This window comes from Pipistrellus hanaki (assembly GCF_964339955.1).
Source record: "Pipistrellus hanaki genome assembly, chromosome: 5".
Taxonomy (NCBI): Eukaryota; Metazoa; Chordata; class Mammalia; order Chiroptera; family Vespertilionidae; genus Pipistrellus; species Pipistrellus hanaki.
In genome coordinates this window covers 78166050-78187094 of record NC_140507.1, presented here as the reverse complement: position 1 = coordinate 78187094, position 21045 = coordinate 78166050, and the positions used below count along the sequence as shown (strand labels likewise).

The 21045-nt window shown below is 39.2% G+C and overlaps 1 protein-coding gene across 1 annotated transcript in view; it reads left to right on the top strand.

Annotated features, from left to right (window-relative positions):
- Window positions 1–14201, top strand: part of LOC311623364 (olfactory receptor 7A10-like) — a gene marked incomplete at both ends in the record, with an annotated part of 32677 nt that extends 18476 nt beyond the window's left edge. Inside the window, one exon of the mRNA XM_084885360.1 lies at window positions 13313–14201. Within this exon, the coding sequence (XP_084741486.1) occupies window positions 13313–14201 (889 nt within the window). The remainder of the gene's footprint in view (window positions 1–13312) is intronic.
- Window positions 14202–21045: the final 6844 nt, after the last annotated feature.

Sequence of the window (21045 nt, the reverse complement as noted above, 5' to 3'; positions counted from 1 at the left end):
TTACAGTCTTCCATCTCTCCCACCAAAGTCATGTTTAGAAATAATTTAAAAGGCTAATAATGAAAGATTAATTGGCATATACAAATAATATTCAAATTTACAAGAGCATCACATATATAAATCTTTGATAAAACTTAGAAAAAGTTCAGAAAACAAGAAAAAAATTCTTCCACATCTCTCAGCCTGCAGAAAACTTAAAAAGGTGTCACATTGATCAGGGTTGGATCTTGCAAACAGGTAGCTAAGGGGTACTCTATTTTTATTTCTGGAAGAACTATAAGTGTTAAAACATTGGGAAACCAATCTGAAAATTGCTATAAATATTACAAGTACATTTATTCTTTCAGTCATGGTTTATCGATCTCTGGACTACTGACATTCTGGGCCAGATAATTGTCTGTGGTGTGGTCTCTCCTTTGCATCCCTGGACTCTACCTACCTACAACTTCCATATGACTGACAATCATGTCTCTGCATATTGCTCAATATCCCCTGAGGGAACAATATTGCCCCTGGTTGAGAACCAGAATTTTAATGTAACAAATCCAAAATATTTTTAATATTTTATATAATTGTTATTCACACTTTCGAAGTATGAATAGTACAGCCACATCACAAAATATTTTGTATACATGGTAATAATGAATTAGCATCACATTAACTGATTGGAGGAAAGATCATAATGTATTATTGAGTAATAAAGAAGAGTAGACACATAGAAAAAAGACTGTACATAAAAATAATTTCTGCTGGGCACAGGATGCAATTTATGCATTTGTTTAATTGCATATGAGTGTGTATGTATCCAAAGCACAAAAGATATGTTTTTTTAAAAAACTAAAAATTTATGGAGTATAGATTACAAAAGAATGAAATTATATTAAGAACAGTGGTTAAAAGATCTGTATTAAACAGAATTAAGAGAGAATCAAATTAATATATATAAAGACAGATAATAATAATAATAATAATAATAATAATAACTTAATAATTTCAACATGGGCCACTAATTCTAGTTCATATTTCCCATAACTTGGAAAAAAACGGAATATTATAAAATATTTAAAAACATATTTTTATTTATTTTATGGAGAAAGAAAGAGGGAGAGAGAGGTAGAAACATGAACCATGAGAGAGAATCAGTGATTGACTGCCCTCTGCTTACCCCCTATCAGGGACCACAGCCCAGACTGACCAGGAATCTAAATTTGATGGTTCATAAATTAACACTCAACCACTGAGCCATGTGTGCTGGGTATAATTGATTTTAAATTTGGAGGAAAGCAGTATCTAAGCTATAGTTACTTCTTCTATGAAGATATTGAGTTCAAATATGCTAATGGAAGGTAAAGGTAATCTTTAGTAAATAAAAGAGAATGCCTTCCAGAGGATAGTAGAAGATGATGCCTGTTTTGGAAACAGAGCTAACAACAACAAAAAAATGAAAAATAAGGAACAATGGAGATGTGAAACAAGTTGGCAGTCTGTGTGTAGGGTGATTTATTATTGCTGCTTACACAGAATATTCCCTTTCATTCTAGAGAGCAACGATTCACAGGTGAAGAATATAAAAGTAACAGCTGAATATTTTTCATTAAGAAAAGTAAAAATTCAAAAGCAATGCATCTCACTCATATGTAATCTATTGTAAGTAACAAAATAAACAGATGAATGGAATGAATCCAGAGACAGGGAAACATGGAACAGGGTGTGGAATCTCAGAGAGAAGGCTTGGGAGGGTTGGTGGGTGAGAGGTAAACAACCAAAGTCCTTGTATGCATGTGTGCATAACCCATGGACACAGATAATAGTGGGGAGAACAAAGCCTTGGGGTTGGGGGGGGCAGGGCTGGAAGGGGTCAATGGAGGACAAAAGGGGAGACATGTACTACTTTTAACAATAAAGTATTAATTTTTTTTAAAATAAAATAAAATTTGGAAAAAGCAATATGATTGACTGACAGGTTTGAGCCCACACTGTTAATAAACACTCACAATTGCCCACATATACACACATGAAGGTATCAATATTAAACAATAAAGTGTGTGAAAGAAACCTCCAATTCCTTTTTGGGAAGAATGCATTAAAAATAGGAATAAAAATATTCTGCTCACTCTACACACTTGTCAAGACTTTACAGATGGCTTAAAAGAGATTAAACAAATGAATAACTAACCCACAAATACATTCAGGTCACAGAAAATGAAGTTATTGCAAAGTTAAACTATTTAGCATACCTCCTGTTATTTATCATATATTCTTTTTCATGTGAATTGAATATGAGTGAAAGAAGATCGTGTGAAATGTATGTCTCATGAACTATTGTTGTAAGGTAATATTTCAGAAGTATATTGGACATATATCTTTCTCATCAATAGAAATGTAGTTGAATAGATGCCATGGTAAAAACAAAGACCTTCCTCACTTGACTGGATATCCCTCTATATCTACTACTTTATTTTTCTACTCTCTTTAGTGGCAAAACTCAGTGTACACATTCTACTTTTACTTGAATCACTTTATGCTTCAATTGCCACCTCTAATTGGTCTTTCATCAGTTAATTATCAACAATTAGTTCAATGTTCACTTCTCTTTTAGCATCATAAATCAGTCATTAATTAGTTAATTAAGCAGACAAGCAACCATAGACTGGTGCCTGTCAAGATACCTCAGGTACATGTGCTTGGCTATGACTCTCTCTGACCCTTTCCTATTATACTTACTGGATCTCTGGACTCACCTGTTTGGGAACTCTGAGTAGAAGGTCTTCATCGGAAAGTCCAACCTCATGAATGGGTGACTGAATCTCTGCCCAGACAAGACAGCAGGAAGGAGGCAAGCACAGGCCTCCTAGAAAAACTTAGGATTCCAAAAGCAACAACCAGGTCCCATCCAGCCCCAGGTCACACACACTGAGAGACTGGAGATGAGGCGATATTTACACCTTCCTTATGTCTGCTCATTAGGTGCATTTCTGTCTTGTTACTGCAACTTCTAATCACCTGATTTCCCTGTGGGTCTGGACAGAAGGAAATGTTTTCCTGGAGGTTTTGTGTTCCCAAAAAGACCAGCTTAGAATTAAAGTGAGTCCAGTTTTGACTAGTTCATCCTTATACCATTTGTTGGGTTTCAAAGGATTAACATCCCAACACCTTATCCCAACCCTGTTTAAAATGTTTCCAATTTTAAGACTTAGGTTGTAGTATGGATTAGAAAACTGGAATTTCCAAATATTGACTTGTGATGGGGACTTAGCCCCTAATAGCTAAAGATAATTGCTATTTTTCTTTCAATAAGAGGGAGAGATAAGTTTCTATGACATAAACTTTGAGTGTTATACTATGAGTTTCATGACATTGTATTTGGCATTTCAACTTTTACTACAAGGGCTGCCATTTAGTCCCTCACTGTGAAATACTTGTTAATGATAAAAACATATTTAGATTATTTTACACTCTCATCTAAGCTTGGAATTGGAAAGTAAGTAGATTCTTTTCTGTAGCTTCCAGGAGAAACCTAGCCCTGCAAGCATCTTGATATTAGCCCCCTAGGGACCCATTTCCTGTTTCTGACCTTAGGAATTTTAAGAGCATGAATGTGTTGGTTTTAAATCTCTCAAATGGCAATCTTACACTAGCATTAAACAGTGCATACACGTTTATCCAATGAAATTTTCTTCAGAAAACTGAGATCTAGTGTCTCAATTTATTTATTTAGCCTCTGAAAGACACTTTGAGTTGTAATCCTCCCTTAAGTAAAATAAATAAATAAATAAATGAATAAAGTTAATGATTTTGGAGTTAATCAGCCACTTTTGCAGGTAGAGAATTTCTTATTGCATAAATGTAAATGTGCTCCCAATTTTGATGCCTTAGAGGCATTAACATGGGAAAAGCAATCCATCATTTAATTTCATGTTTACCATTTACTTTAAATCTTCGTGCCTATATATTTACATCTTTTCATTTTATGTTAATTCAGAAATTCATTCTCTTCGTTTCCATATTCTTTATTATTTATTTATTTATTTATTTAATTTTACTGGGGTGACATTAGTCAATATAAACATATAGGTTTCATGTGTGGATTACTAATTTACAAAATCTGTATATAGGACCATGTGCCCACCATCCAAAATCAAATCCCCTCCTGTCACCTCATATTAGGGTCCCTTTTTCCCCCCAGCCCCTCCCTCTGGCAACTACCACACTGCTGTTTGTGTTCATAAGTTTCAGTTTTATATTCAACATATGAGTGAAATCATATAGTTCTTAGCTTTTTCTGTCTGGCTTATTCACCTAGCACCGTGGTCAGCAAACTGTGGCTCGTGAGCCACATGGGGCTTTTTGGCCCCTTGAGTGTAGCTCTTTCACAAAATACTGCCGCTTGGGTGAGTCTATTTTAAAGAACCGGCATTAGAAGAAGTTCGAGTTTTAAAAAAATGTGGCTCTCCAAAGAAATTTCAATCGTTGTACTGTCGATATTTGGCTCTGTTGACTAGTGAGTTTGCCGACCACTGACCTAGCATAAGGTTCTCAAGGTCCATCCATGTTGTTGTAAATGATGCTATTTCATCCTTTCTTATTGCCATGAAGTACTCCATTGTGTATATACCACATCTTTATCCAGTCCTCTATCAGAGGGCACTTTGGCTGTTTCCAGCTCTTGGCCACCATGAATAAAGCTGCAATGAACATAGGGGTGCATATATCTTTGCGTATAAATGATTTTGAGTTTCTCAGGTGTATATCCAGGAGTGGGATTGTTGGTTCACATGATAGCTCTGTTTTTAATTTTTGAGGAATCACCAGACTGCTTTCCATAGTAGTTTTACCAGTCTACACTCCCACAAGCAGTGAAAGAGGGTTCCCTTCATACCACAGAGCTACGATAATCAAAACAGCATGGTTTGGCAGAGAAACAGCTACACAGATCAATGGAACAAAATAGAGAGCCCAGCTATAAAACCACATGTATGTGGACAGATAAATTTTGACAAAAGTTCCACAAGTGCACTTTGGAGTCAAGATAGTCTCTTCAATAAATGGTGCTGGGAAAATTGGAAAGCCACATGCAAACGAATGCAACTGGATTGCAGTTTGTCTCCTCTATCTTCTTCAAATTTCTCTTAAGTTTACTTTCAACATAAAATACTAGAGGCCCGGTGCACGAAATTCATGCACAGGAGGTCCCTCAGCCCAACCTGCACCCTCTCCCATCCAGGAGCCATCAGGGGATGTCCTACTGATGGCTCAAGCCCACTACCTGTAGTTCTCTGCTGTCTTCGAGGCCTGGGGGCTTCACCACAGCCATGAAGATGAAGAAACCCATGCTCTGCTTCACCACTGCTGCATGAATAAAGCCACCATGCCCTGTTGTCTGGACTCTGTCTGCTGGGCTTGGGGTCTTGGCCACCTCTGCCAGCTAAAGAAGCCCCCATGCCCTGCTGTCCAGGCTCTCTCTGCCAGGCCTGGGGGTTAACCCACTGCTGCCACACTAAGGAAGCATTCCCACCCCTGCAGAGCTGACTGGCCTGGCGACTCCCACAGGGCTGAGAGTACTCTGGATGCTGCCATCTTGTGGCTGTGGGTGCTGCCATCTTTGTTGGGTTAGTTTGCATACTGGCTCCTGATTGGCTGGTGGGCATTGTGGCGGTATGGTCAATTTGCATGATTCTCTTTTATTAGTGTAGGTAGGTTTATAAATGAATCTGTGTTTGTATACATATAAGTGGGCCAATTTGTTTGAAATAAAAATGTATATGAATAAACACACATATACATACACACTTTACTTTAGAACATTTTATTTGGGCTTAATGAATTATGGCCATATATCTCATTTATTGCTTGCAACATTCATTTGATGTTATATTTACTAATCCCAGGGCTCATAATGCCAGCAATAAATGAGATCTATGGCCATAATTCATTGAAAAATTAGGCTCAGGTATATTAAATATTTAATAATTATTATAAGAAGCTACTAAACTTTTTATGTACTTTCTTAACATATACAAAGGAAAATATGAGCCCTAGCTGGTTTGGCTCTTTGGATGGAGTGTCAACCCAAAGACTGAAGGGTCCTGGGTTTGATTCCAGTATAAGGCACATACATCAGTTGCAAGCTCATTGCCAGCCCCGGTCAGGGTGCAAGTAAGAGGCAATCAATTGATGTATCTCTCTCCTATGGATGTTTTTCTCCCTGTATCCCCCTCCCTTCCACTCTCTCTAAAAATCAGAGGAAAAAATATTTCATTTAAATATACATACACACACACACATATAAAATGGAAACAAGGTATGGACGACAATTTTTGTATGCCTTTAGTCATCAAACTGTGAATTTTAATAATGTTCCATTTGCATTATATAATTACTCTTCAAAAAAAAAAAAAAAACTAAACTAAAAGAAAATAGCCAGGATCTAGAGCTGCTCTTCTACCTGGGGGCGGGAAAAAAATCTAAGTTTCATATATATAGGAACAGTAGAAATAAAATAAAGCAATTCACACTTGGAACACTTTTTCTTTAAAATAGAAGATAAAGGTCCATGATGGAAATAAATTTAGGAAAGTAGAAAAACAACAAGTAGAAAAGTTGTTGAATATCTGAGAAAGCAGAGAACTTAATTGAGCTACATATGTTGAATAGAGAAGATGAGATCAAAGAAAAAGAAATTCCAGGAAATAAATGGAAAGAGCGAGTTCTATTTCGTGGTCTGAAGATCATCATGATGTGTGATTCTGAGCCTTTGACTTCTGCCATCATGGGAAGGTCTTCAGTCTTAGGACAACTGGCCTGCTTGTAGTTCCCTTCACAAAGAATGTCTTCAGAGCCAGTTTGGTGTCTTTATTCCTGAGACTGTAGATGAAGGGGTTCAGCATGGGTGTGACCACAGAGTGTATGACCCAGGCTGTGGCACTGGAGTGTTTCTCAGGAATGCCAATTGAGTGCTGACCATGGTGGCAGGTGGTATGAAGAAATGGAAAGCATGTCTGAAGGAGAGACTGAGTAGGGAATTCTATTTTTCAGGGGTGTGTGGGTAGATCTTCAAACAAGGTGACATTTGAACAGAGACCTCAAAAGTGAACAGGAAGAAACCTGAAATGTCCTAAATTAAAATCCTGTGCCAGTGAGTGAGAGAAAAAGATTATGGTAGTCAAATGGTGGTAATGCAGGTCAGACCCTCTCTGGTTTGGTCCTGGTCAACCTGCTCAGACGGTCAAACCTCAGAGGGAAGATGGGGGGGGGCGGGGGGCGGTGGTAAAGTGGAGGGATCAACCAAAGGACTTGTATGCGTGCAAGGACAACAGGAGGGTGGGGGTATGCATGGACAGGGGTTTGGGATGGAAATGGGGAGATGAGGACAAATATGTGATACCTTAATCAATAAAGAATTTTTTTTTTTAATGAAAAGATTATGGTAGTCAACCGGGTAAAAGCTGGGGATTCAGTTACGAAAGATTGCTTACATTCTTTTTTTTTTTATTAAATTATTCTCTGTGTACATATCTTACCATTGTCCCCCCTCCCATACATGCCCTCCCTCCCCAGAGTTTTGTCTCCATTGGTTGTACTTATATGCATGCATACAAGTCCTTTGGTTGATCTCTTATCTCCCGCAGATCTCCCTACTCTCCCCGCTGTAATTTGACAGTCTGCTTGTTGCTTTACTGTCTCTATATCTATCTTTTGGTTCATCAGTTTATAATGTTTTTTATTATCCATAAATGAGTGAGGTCATGTGTTGGCGAGGTTGCAGAGAAAAAGGAACCCTCTGCACTGCTGGTGGGAATGCAGACTGGTGCAACCACTGTGGAGAACAGTATGGAGCTTCCTCAAAAAACTGAAAATGGAACTCCCATTTGACCCAGTAATCCCACTCCTAGGAATATATCCCAAGAAACTAGAAACACCAATAAGAAAGGATTGCTTATATTCTTGACTGTAAATTGGAACTTTAAGTCAGTTTCTGTAGCGACCACTAGATGGCCCTGCCTCCTGAACATGTATGCTCTTTTAGGACTGCTGCTTGTAATCAATCAAAAGTTCTATCCTAGTACTGCCCCCACTTTACCTTCTCCTGTGACATTTCTCCCCTTTCCCCCGAGGCACCCCCACCAGCATCAGTAGCCCATGTAAATTCCTTTAAAACAACTTACCTCTTTCTTCCCCAAAACATAAAGTGTAAAGAACTGTCAACTCCAGGACAGTGGATATGTCTTTGCTGCATCCCAGACTGTGAGAGGGCACAAATTGGGTTGAGGCACCCCTGAGTGCACGAATTTTTGTCTACTAGGCCTCTAGTTCATACTTTATTAAGTACTAAATAATAGCTCTTAAACTGTGATGTAAGTATAAAATCCCCAGTTATTTTGACAAATGTGTCAGGAAGCCAAACAGGGAGATACACAGTATTGCATATCAAAGGAATGCAGTTCTGTCTGGTTGAAGAGGAGAATAGCAATTTTCCAGAGATATAGGACCTGTGTCCCACCCCAAACCAGACTTTGTAGAGAACATGAAGTCAGGAATGGGTAAGGTTAGACCTCTGGAAAGCAGGTGAGCTCAAGAGAAAGAGTCATAAAAACTTAACATCCAACCTGGTCTCTTGGGATGAGAGAATCATTAGGAAAAATTTTCTTTTTGCTTATTCCAGAGGCCCAGAGGGAAATCATGTGCTTAGATGTTGAAATAACACGAGGGAAATATGTGCCTGATGGTCAGGTATAGAGAGAGCTGTAACTATCTCCCCTTTGCAGTCTCCAGCTTGTACAACACTGAGGGGGCAGGACATGATTGTTGCTTTTTATTCCTAAACTGGCTCAGGAACTGATGCTTCACTCCTTCCGGCTGTCTTCTGTGGGACAGAGCTTCCGACTCATCATCAATCATTCTGGGAGCACATTCAGACTTCCACACAGAGACCTTCCTCTCAGAGACCCATCCAGGTGAGGCTGGGAGGCTGGGAGGTACATCAACAGAGGGTCAGAGAGGATGGAACCTCAGAACTTTTACCCAAGTCACCTGGGAGCCCAAACAGCCTAGTTCAGAGACAAGATATCTTTGTGCTGTATTCCTGGTTAGTAACCAATTGGTAATTAACTTAGTTAATATAACAAGAAAGATGTGGGTGTTTGAATCTGCATGACAAGGACCATAATTGACAATTAAGTGCTGGGAATGGGAGTCCTATTGGATGATGACACTGGAATGAATGAGATGCAGTAAAATGAAAACATATCTGAGACTTGTTTTTCAGGAAGAAGGTAATAGAAAATTTTGTCATAAGAACAGTGCCGTGGAGTGAGAGTGTTTGCATGAAATGTCAAAGATGGTGTGCATTTGAGCATGTTTTGTGTTTATTGAAAAGCCTGACCAGTCAGGGAGTTGGTCCCTTCAATAACAATTTGTGAGACTTTTATTGCAGCATCTTCTCTGATGCTGGGTATTCACATGAAAAGGAGTATTTAATAAGTCTGAAGAGGATACTACATAGTTTTAGTTTTAATTAATTACTTTATTATTGGCAGGGCTGCCCATATTCTTGGATTTGTTACCCATTGACTTTCTCTGTTGGAACAATTGAAAAGAACTCCTACCCAACACTCAGCCTTTTCCCTGAGTGATCTCTACTTTTTTTTTTCTTTTTATAATATATACTTTATTGATTTTTTACAGAGAAGAAGGGAGAGGGATATAGAGCTAGAAACATCAGTGAGAGAGAAGCATTGACCAGCTGCCTCCTGCACACCCCCCACTGGGGATGTGCCCACAACCATGGCACATGCCTTTGACCGTAATGGAACCTGGGACCTTTCAGTTCGCAGACTGACGCTCCATCCACTAAGCTAAGCCAGTTTTGGTGGTCTCTACTTTTAATGAGTAATTCTGGCATGCATTCGAGGACTGACTAACCTCCTATGCAAAGATATAGGATGCTGAGAAAAAAAGTCACTTTAGTTATATGGATGGAGAAATAAAGGTCACCATTGTACCTTAACTCTTAAAGCCACAGAGGCAGCACTGTTAGTTTACACATATGCAGTGAGGCCTTCACTGTACTAGCAAAAGGGGGGAGGAGGGAGATATCTCCAAATGTAATTAAAATTCCTTTTTCTTCATACCTGTGTTTAACATGAAATGATCCAAGGGAAGCTTCTGCCAAACAAGTTTTATTGAGTAAATATCTGTATTGAATCCTATAACTGCTATAAAGTATTCCCACAGTAGTTGCTTAAAACAAACAAACATATGCTCTCACAGGCTGGATGTCAGAAGCTTGAAATGAGACTCAGTGGCTAATACCAAGATCCGTGCAGGGCTGGACTCCATCAGGCTCAGGGGAAGATCTGTTTCTTTCTGATGATTGTACGTGTGGCTGGCTGTCGTCCCCTGGCTCATTTTCCTTCCTCCATCTTCAAGCCAGCTGGGTAGCATTTTCAAAATCTTTCTGAGATCACACCTTTTGTCTCTCTCTTCAACATTAACAGAACCACTTTGCTTACTTTAGTCCCACCAGAATGAGCCTGGCTCATCCTCTGGTATAAAGTCAGCTGATTAACAAGCCTGTTCCATCTGCTACCCAATCCTCCTCCTAATCATATAAATATCATATTCAAACTTACTGGGGTATGATGTGTTCATCTTTAGGAGACCCTTACTCTGCCTGGTACAAAATCTTTTTCAGAAATGCATTGTTTTGTATCAGAAATGCATTTTTGTATCATTGATATATAAGAAACTAATAGTATTTACCACAACCTCTACAATAAGTGAATACACGATTCCTTCCAAGTTATATCCAAAGATGATCTTTGTCTTAGACGACCTAGAACCACGTACACCTGACTCTGACACAGAGCCACAGCCTAGCAACTCACAGTGTTGTCCACAGACCAGGAGGACCTGCAGCATCAACACCCCTGGGATCTTGTCAGAAATGCAATTCCTGGGCTTATCTGAGACAAATCAGAATCTGCGTTTGCACTACAAACTTTGGTGACTTGGATGCACTCAGAAGTGGAGAGGGGCTGGCCTAGAGCAGGTGTTCTCACCTTGTCCCTGTTAACATTGGGGACAGGATAATAATTCCATGTGTGGGTGCTGTACTGCAGATCATAGGTATTTAGTGTCCTCCGTTCAGACATTGCCTAACAGCCCCAGGGAGAAGTCCGTTCTGGTTGATAGACGCTGCCCTAGAAGCATCTGACATAATTAAAATGAAGGCCGGCCACTTACTCAGATATTAACTTTGGACAGATCACTAAACGTCTCCATGTGCCATTTCTGCAATGGAGCTCATAAATGTGCTTTCTCATGGGTAAGTTGCTTATAAAAATTAAACCAGCCAAAACTGGTTTGGCTCAGGGGATAGAGCATCGGCCTAAAGCCTGAAGGGTCCTGGGTTCGATTCTGGTCAAGGACATGTACCTTGGTTGCAGGCACATCCCCAGTTGGGGGTGTGCAGGAGGCAGTTCATTGATGTTTCTCTCTCATCAATGTTTCTATCTCTCTCCCTTTCTCTCTGTAAAAAATCAAGAAAATATATATTTTTTAAATTAAACGAGATAATCCTTACAGGGTGTTAGTTTACAGTGCATAAAAAAATCTAAATAAATTTTTTTAGAATTAACAATCATTTTTATAATGAGGGACCACATGGCAGTCTTAACTTTTGATGGAAGGACAAAAATTCCTTGTGGCCAAAATGTCAGAAAGTCAACAAGTGTTATGTACAAAGCTTTATTGTCTAAAGACTCAGTTCTCATCTTGTTGAAAAGGAGAACAGAAATTTTCCAGGGATATCAGGACTGTATATCCAACACAAGTCAGTGCTGAAGCCAAAGAGACTTAATGCAGACAGGTTCCTCAATCTTAGATTGGGAGGACACAACTCAGAGTAGAGATGGGATGCTAGGAGATTGGAGATCTGGATGAGAGGAGAGTTCATGGAGAGGGAGTAAAGGGGCGGGGGGTAGGGACTGAATCCACATGACTTGCAACCTGGTCTGTTGGAAAAGGTGAATCTTTAAAGATTTTCCTTTCTGTCCAGAACATTATTTCCCAGGGAAATCATGTGCTTAGAGGTGGGAGTAATAAGAGGGAAATGTGCCCGAGGAGCAGGTACAGGGATTTACAAATATCTTCTCCACTACAGTCTCTCAGATTGTGTAAACGTAGGCTGAGAGGAGCATGGTTATTTTATTTGTCATTGTTCTTTGTTTGGAGGCCTAATTCTGGCTGGAGACTGATGCTTCACACTTTCCTGCTGTCTTGCCTATGAACAGATCTTGAGTCTCTATCATCAAGCATTCAGGGAGGAATTCAGATGTACTCACAATGTCTTTCCTCTAAGAGATCTAATCTATTTTCATTGGGTACTGATAGCGATGGGAGCAGCAGAAGAAGGCAAAGAGGGGCAGTTCTAGAACAGGTACTAAGGGAGAAATATTTACTGCTTTTAATTGGTTACAGGCAACAGTCCTGAAAGCTCATGCATGTGCAGGAAGCAGGGCCATCTAGTGGTCACTACAGAACTTGATTCAAATGCCAACATACATTCAGGAATGTGAGCAGCCTTTTGTAAGTGGACCATAGCTTTTACCCAGTTGATGTCTATTGTCTATTTCTCTCACTCTCTGGCCCAACTGTTATTTAATTTAGGTCACCTCAGATTTTCTCCTGCTCACTTTTGAGGTCTCTGTTCAAATGTCACCTTGTTTGCAGATCTACTTACACACCCATGAAAAACAGAACTCCTTGCTCACTCTCCTTTAGACGCGTTTTTCTTTTCTTCATAACGCTGCAGCCACCTAAAGTAACTTATCATTTTATTATTTGCTTCTACCTTCTTTCTCCCTCGTTGGATTATAAAGACTTGTTCTTTAGCACCCTATTCTCACAGCCTGGGCAGTGCCTAAACATGGTCAACAGTCAATTTTCATTCTTAAGAAACAGGGAGAAATTCTCAATAAAACTGTAGAATGCATGATCCCCTCAGAGGCGTAGGTGATTGGGACAAACACTCCATATCAGAAGTGGCAGTGGATATTCCTTACCGGGGACCATATCCACATACAAAAATATTAAAATTAATGTCTGGTCTACAATACATGGATTCTAGAATTTCAAGTATGTGAGCAATGCAACTTTATGTGAAATGTGTTCATGTTATTTTAATATTTCTTGGCAGTCACCTCCAACACATGGAACAGGTGAATCTTACACAAATTTCAAGATTTTTTCTTCTGGGATTTTCAGAGAAACCAGGATTACAACCTCTCGAATTTGGGGTTTTCCTCTCCATGTACCTGATCACTGTGTTGGGAAACCTGCTCATCATCCTGGCTGTCAGCTCAGATTCCCACCTCCACACACCCATGTACTTCTTCCTCTTCAACCTGTCCTTGGTAGACATCTGGCTTACCTCCACCACCGTCCCAAAGATGCTGGTGAACATCCAGACAAAGAGCAAAGTCATCACCTATGGTGGCTGCATCACCCAGTCATGTTTTTTCATACTTTTTGCTGGGTTGGATATTTTTCTCTTGACTCTGATGGCCTATGACCGGTTTGTGGCCATCTGCCACCCCCTGCACTACATGGTCATCATGAATCCTTGGCTCTGTGGACTGCTGGTTCTGATATGCTGGATCATAAGTGTCCTGCATTCCTTCCTACAATGCTTAATGGCATTAAGACTGTCCTTCTGCATGGATGTGGAAATCTCTCACTTTTTCTGTGAACTAAATCAGTTGATAAAACTTGCCTGTTCTGACACAATTTTAAATAACACGGCTATGTATTTTGCAGCTGTCCTGCTTGTCGGTGGTCCTTTCACTGGGATCCTTTACTCATATTCTAAGATAGTGTCCTCCATACATGCAATCCCGTCAGCTCAGGGGAAGTATAAGGCATTTTCTACCTGTGCGTCTCACCTCTCAGTTGTCTTCTTATTTTATGGTACAATCCTAGGAGTATATCTCAGCTCAGCAGCTACCCAGAGCTCACACTCAGTTGCAACAGCCTCAGTGATGTACACTGTGGTCACACCCATGCTGAACCCCTTCATCTACAGTCTCAGGAACAAAGACATCAAACAGGCTCTGAAAACATTCTTTGTGAAGGAAACTACAAACTGGTCAGTTGTCCTAATACTGAAGATGTGCCCATGTTTGCAGAGTCAGTCATTGTGATGATCATCAGACTACCAAAGTAAAAATTGCTCTTTTCTTTTATGTCCTGGAATTTCTATTCCTTTGACCTCATCTTCTCTATTCAATTTATGTAACTCAGTTAATTTCTCTGCTCTCTCTCATATATTCAACAACTCTTCTCTTTGTTGTTTTTCTACTTTCCCAATTTTATTTCAATCATGGATCAGATACATTTGGGAAATTTCATTTATCTAATGAGACAACATGGATATTTTTCAAATGACATATATTATAACAAATATATTTTTTACCAAAATAATCATCCTGAATAACACTACTCCTATGGAACAAAAAATTCTTAATGACCAGGGCAATTTTATACAATTTAAAAGAGGAAAATCTGAGACTTGTGTTTTTCACTTTTATGACTGACATTCTTTGGTATATCACTATCAACTGCTCTTCCTGATAATGTGAACTCTAACATAGAAGTGTATGCAATAGCTGGTCACTGGATTTTGTTCTCCTTGTTAAGATTCTGTTTTTGTTTTTGTTTTTGTTTAGTGTTCACTATCCCTACCTTCCCCACTTGCAAAATGATTATTGAATCCACGTCTCCAAGAGGACTCTTCACTGAAAGACAAATTTAAATAAATAGGTTGGCTTGATATCACCTCAAAGTCACAGATGAATTTCAATATGATGAACCAAAATTTTAAGTCACAGACTGTATTACTAAGAAAATATTTATTCTTCATGCTGTATATCTATTCATTGGAGTATGGAGGAATGATGCCTAGTTGTAACTGGTTTTATGGTGTTTTTCTATGTTCTATTGAATTATCTTTGTGTTTCTGTTTGAAAACTTTCAGTGCTGTCCATAATGTGACTCTTTTTATTACTATAAATAATATAGATTCTCCCCTTCTAAGCATGAAGGGGATGGTGAATGATCATTATCAGCTGCATCCATTAATTCTCTCTATTATGCACAAGACTTTATTGATTAAAGAATGGAGAGATAAATCGCATTATCATGGAATTTTTTTCATTTTTAAAAAAAACTTTATTGTTAAAAGTATTATATGTGTCCCCTTTTTTCTCCAGTTGACCCCTTATAGCCTGAATGCCCCCACTCCCACCAGGAGCCTTCATTTCCCTATTGTCTGTGTCCATGGGTTATGCATATATGCATATAAGTTTCTTAGTTGATTTCTTCCCACTCACCTAACTTCCCTCTGAGATTCAGCAATCTGTTCCATGCTTCTATATCTCTGGATACATTTTGTTCATCAGCTTATTTTGTTCATTAGATTCCACATATAAGTGAGATCATGTGATACTTGTCTTTCTCTGACTGGCTTATTTCTGTTATCATAATACTCTTCAGGTCCCTCAAATTCTATATCAAAGGGTAAGAGATCTTTCTTTTTCACTGCTGCATAGTACTCCATGGTGTAAATGTATCACTGCTTTTTATTCAGTCATCAACTGATGAATACTTGGACTCTTTCCAGATCGTAGCTATTGTAAATTGTGCTGCTATGAAAAAAGGGGTGCATACATTCTTTCTTATTGGTGTTTCTTAGGATATATTCCTACAATGAGATCACTGGGTCAAATGATAGTTTTACATTTAATTTTTTGAGGAAACTCCATACTGTTTTCATAATGGCTGTACCAGTCTGCATTCCCACCAGCAGTTCTCTTTTCTCCACATCTTTGCCAACACTTGTCATTTGTTGATTCACTGATGCCATTCTGACAGGTGTGACATGGTACCTCATTGGCATTTTAATTTGCATCTCTCTGATAAGTAGTGACTTGGAGCATTTTTTTCATATGTCTCTTGGCAGACATATAAAAAGTAAGAGTAATAAAGCAATATGTCCACTTTAGAGCAGTGTCTATTTAGGTCCTTTGCCTATTTTTAAATTGGATTGTTTGTCTTCTTTTTGTTAACATGTATGAGTCCCTTATGTATTTGGATATTAACCCTCAGATGTATCACTTCAAATACGTTCTCCAATAAGTGTGCTCCCTTTTCATTTTGTGATGGTTTCTTTTTTCTGTACAGAAGCTTTTTATTTTCATGTAGTTCCATTTGTTTATTTTCCCCTTAGTTTCCTTTGCCCATCCTAGAATATAAATCCATAAACATGTTGGTATGAGAGATGTCTGAGATTTTGATGCCTGTGCTTTCTCCTAAGATTTTTATAGTTTCATGTCTTACATTTAAGTCTTTTATCCATTTTGAGTTTATTTTTGTATATGGTGTAATTTGGTGGTCTAGTGTTGTTTTTTGGCATGTATCTGTCCAATTTTCTCAATACCATTTATTTAAGAAACTATCCTGACTCCATTGTATACTCATGCCTCCTTTGTCAAATGTTAATTGAGCATAATGGCTTGGGTTGATTTCTGTTCCATTGATCTATATATCTGTTTTTGTCCCAGTACCATCATGTTTTTATTAAGTGGCTTTGTAGTATAGCTTGACATATAGTATTGTGATCCCTCCAACTTTGTTCTTCTTTCTCAAGATTGCTGTGGCTATTTGGGGTTTTTGGTTTTGTTTTGTTGTTGTTGTTGTTCCATATAGATTTTTGGAGTATTTTTTCTAGGTCTGTGAAATATGCCATTGGTATTTTAAAATGGATTGCATTGAATCTATAGATTTCTTTGGGTAATATGGAATTTTAATAATTTTAATTCTACCAATTCATGAACACAGTATATTTTTCCACTTGTTTGTATCTTCCTCTCTCTCTCTCTCTCTCTCTCTCTCTCTCTCTCTCTCTCTCTCTCTCTCTCTCTCTCTCTCTTTTTGTAGTTCTCCAAGTATAAGTGTTTTATATCCTTGGTTAAGTTTATTCTTAACTATTTTAAATTTCTGGCTGCTATAGTAAACGGATTGTTTGTTTAGTTTCTTTTTCTGATAATTCATTATTTGATATGTAAAAAATGCCATGAATTTCTGGGTGTTAGTTTAATATATATTTTACTTATTTTATTTTTTTACAAAGAGGAAGGGAGAAGGATAGAGTGTTAGATACATCAATGAGAGAGAAACATCAATCAGCTGCCTCCTTCACACCCCCTACTGGGGATGTGCCCACAACCAATGTACATGCACCTGACCGGAATTGAACCTGGCATTCTTCACTCCACAGGCCAATGCTCTATCTACTGAGCCAAATCAGTCATGGCTGGGGGTTGTTTCTTTGATTCCTCATTTTGTTTGTCTGTTTGGATTTGTGACTATGTTTTAGGTAGATCCTCTATACCTCTCAACCTCTAGTGCAGGACAGTGTTAAAGGCTGTTTCTGACTAATTGGATCAGGCAAAGACTCAAAGCCTCCAGAGACCACCGCCGTCTACAGACTAATAGGATTCCAACTTGAATCACCCCCAGGCAATCATCCTCAGGTGTGGGAAGAGTTTTTTCAACAGGTGGGGCAGTTGCTTTTGCCTTGTGGCTAATTGTAACCTATTATGATGGATGTTGATCTCTCCCTTGAAGCCCTTTAGAAGTTTAAAAAAATATATATTTATGTGCTCCTGTATTGGGTCAATATATGCTTACCAGAGTTATATCCTCTTGTTGTATCGATCCAGTTAGTATTATGTGGTGACCTTTGTTGTCTCTTGTGATGGCTTTCAATTTGAAGTCTGTTTTGTCAGAGATAAGTATGGCTACTCCTGCTCCCCCCCCTCCCCCCGCATTGGCATCAGTCTTTTATTCTGATGTTCATCTCTTGTAGATAGCATATATTTGTGTCATGTTTTTGTATCTATTGAGTTATCCCATGTCTTTTGGTTGGAGCATTTAATCCATTTACATTTAAGGTTATTATTGATAGGTACTTACTTATTGCCATTTTAATTCTTAATGCCTATGTTTCTCTCTCTATTTCTTCTCCTCATTACAGCAGTCCTTTTAGCATTTCTTGTAGTGCTGATTTGGTGGTGACAATCTCCTTTAGCCTTTTTTTTTCTGTTGGGGAAGCTTTTATTTCACCATTTATTTCAAATGATGGCCTTACTGGATATAGTAATCTTGTTTTTAGATCCTTGCATTTTATTAGCTAAAATACATCATGTCAATTCCTTCTGCCCTGTAGAGTTTCTGATGAAAAATCAGTTGACAGCCTTATCAGAGCTTCTTTGTAGATATCAAATTGCTTTTCTCTTGCTGCCTCTAAGATTCTTTCTTTGTCTTTAATTTTTGGCATTTTCATTGTGATAATGATGTTGGCCTTTTTGGTTCTTTTTGCTTGGAACTCTCTGTGCATCCTTAACATATGTGCCTATTTCCTTCACCAAGTTAGAAAATCTTTCTGCTGTTACTTCTTCAAACACATTCTCTATTCCTTGCTCACTTTCTCCATCTTCTGGCACTCCTATTATGTGGCTATTGTTATACTTTATGTTGCTCCACAGCTCCTTTAAGCTGTCCTCCTGTTTTTTAATAGTTTTTTTTTTCTTTATGGTTCCCTGATTAAGTGATTTATTCTACCCTGTTTTCTAATTCACTGATATGACCCTCAGCTTCCTCTAATCTGCTTTGCATCCCTTCCACTGTGTTCTTTATTAATGCTGTATCATTATTCATAGTTACTACATCTTCTCTCAAGCTGTTGAGCATCTTTGCCATCATTACTCTGAACTTTATTCTGATAAATTTCTTATCTTAATTTCATGTAGTTGTTCTGAAAAATTGTCTTATTTTTTCACTTGGGGCCTTTTTTTTATCATCATCACTTTGGCTGCCTGATTAGGAAGATCTGCTATGTCTTCCAATCTCCAGTGCAGGACAGTGTGAGGCACTGTTTATGACTGGCCCTGAATACCCTGTTTGGAGTTATCATAAACCCACCACTTGTGATTCCCTCTGCTGTGGCTTGATGCCTTGGGGAAGTAGTGGACTGAGGTTTACTTTTCCTAGCCCTGGGCCCCACATTAGATCAAAGATTCAAAGCTTCCAGAGACCCACCTCTCTCTGCAGTCTGATTGTGTTGTCTTGATTAGCCTCAAGCTATCACCAAAGGGGAAAGTGGTGTGGGGGGCAGGAGATATTTTCAAAGAAGGTGGAAATTGCTTCTGCCTTCAGGCTGATTGTTATTCTCAGTCTTTTATTGGGCCTCAGAAATTCCATGGGATGGAGCAAGGAGTTTTTCAATCAGATGGGGCAATTGCTTCCTCCCAGGTAAAACTGACTGGATAGCCTGAGAAAGATGTCCTCCTCAGTGTGAGGGAAGGACTCGGCATAGGAAACAGGGGTATCTTCCTATGGAGGTCTAACCCCAGAGTTCCCAAATCTGGCTTCTGCTTGCACAGTTCCAGTCAGATCTGCCCTCCATGTGCTAGAGCCCAGGGTGAGTGGGCTCTTTGTGTGTTGGCCCTTTAAGAAGCCATTAAAGATTATGCATTTCCAGCCATCCCTCCATGGCAAACGCCTACAGTGGGAGCACCACTCAGTCGGAACCTGGGCTCACAGCTCAAGGCTGGTGAGCACAGCAGCGGTGGCGGGAGCCTCTCCAGCCTCTGCAGCAGCACTAAGGGAGTGGGCCTAAGCTGTCAGTTGCACATCCCTGAGGGCTCTGAGACTGCACAGGGTACAGCCAGGGCTGAGGGGAACTCCCCCACCCCCTCCCAAGTTCACAAATCTCATATACCAGGCCTCCAATGTCTACATAAAGGTGTAGATCCTTGGAATGAGAGGAGACTATGAGAATAACACTAAAGATGCAAAAGCCATAAACAGAGAATTAACTTTCCTTATTATTTTGGCTACCTGGTGTTCAAAGAATTTATATAAATATTTAAAACTGGAGGCCCAGTGCATAAAAACCATGCACAGAGGGGAGGTAGGAGGGTCTCTCAGCCCGAACTGCACCCTCTCCAATCTGGGAGCCCTCAGGGGATGTCATACTGTAGGCTTAGGCCTGCTACCCATCATTCTCTGCTCTCTGTGGACCTGCCTGCTATCGCCACTGCAGACCCTGGTGTCTGCTCTCTAGGGGGCTTACTTGCCACTTACTGCTATGGTCAGGAGAAAGCAGGGCCCTGCTGTCTGCTCTCTGGGGTCTTGCTGTCTGCTCTTTGGCTCACTGCCATGGCCAGGGGCAAACAGGGCCCTGCTGTCTTCTCTCTGTGGGGGCCTGCTTGCCCCTCACAGCAGCAAGAACTAAAAGCATGACTCCAGGAGGGCTGAAGGGAATGTGCAAAGCCATCTTATGGCTATGGGTGCCGCCATGCTTGTGATGGAGTGATGGTCAATTTGCATATCCCCTCTTTATTAAATAGGATAGTATTCTTTAGAAATTAGATTTTTTTTAAAAACTTTTTTAAAAAGTGTATTTTGAGAGACTTTTCTGCTTCATTCGAAAAATTTTCTATACTCATTATAGAAGACAGAAGGGAGGAAATGAGTATATAAAACAAAAAAAGCAAATAGGGAATGCAATATTTTTTAAATAAGGACTTAACCTCAATGAAAAGGTTTCCATTTTCCCCTACTATAGAGCTAGTCATCCAGAAAGATGCTTAAAGTATGCCTGCATATTCAATATTAAAAATAAATAAAAGCCAGGTTCTTATTCAGGCAATGGCTTAAGAACCTAAGAAAAGAAAATGAAGAAATTTCAAGATTAAAAAAAAAAATCAACAGGGCTCACTTTGGCAGCACATATACTGCAATTGGAAGGATACAGGGAGGATTGGCATGGCCCCTGTGTGAGGAGGACATGCAAACTTGCGAAGCACTCCACAGTTTTGAAAATAAACTAGTTTTTAAAAATCAATGTTTGACATTATGGCAAGAGCACAGGGCTAGTGATTTTTCCTTTGCAGACAGCTGCAAGGAAGAGAATGGAGAACC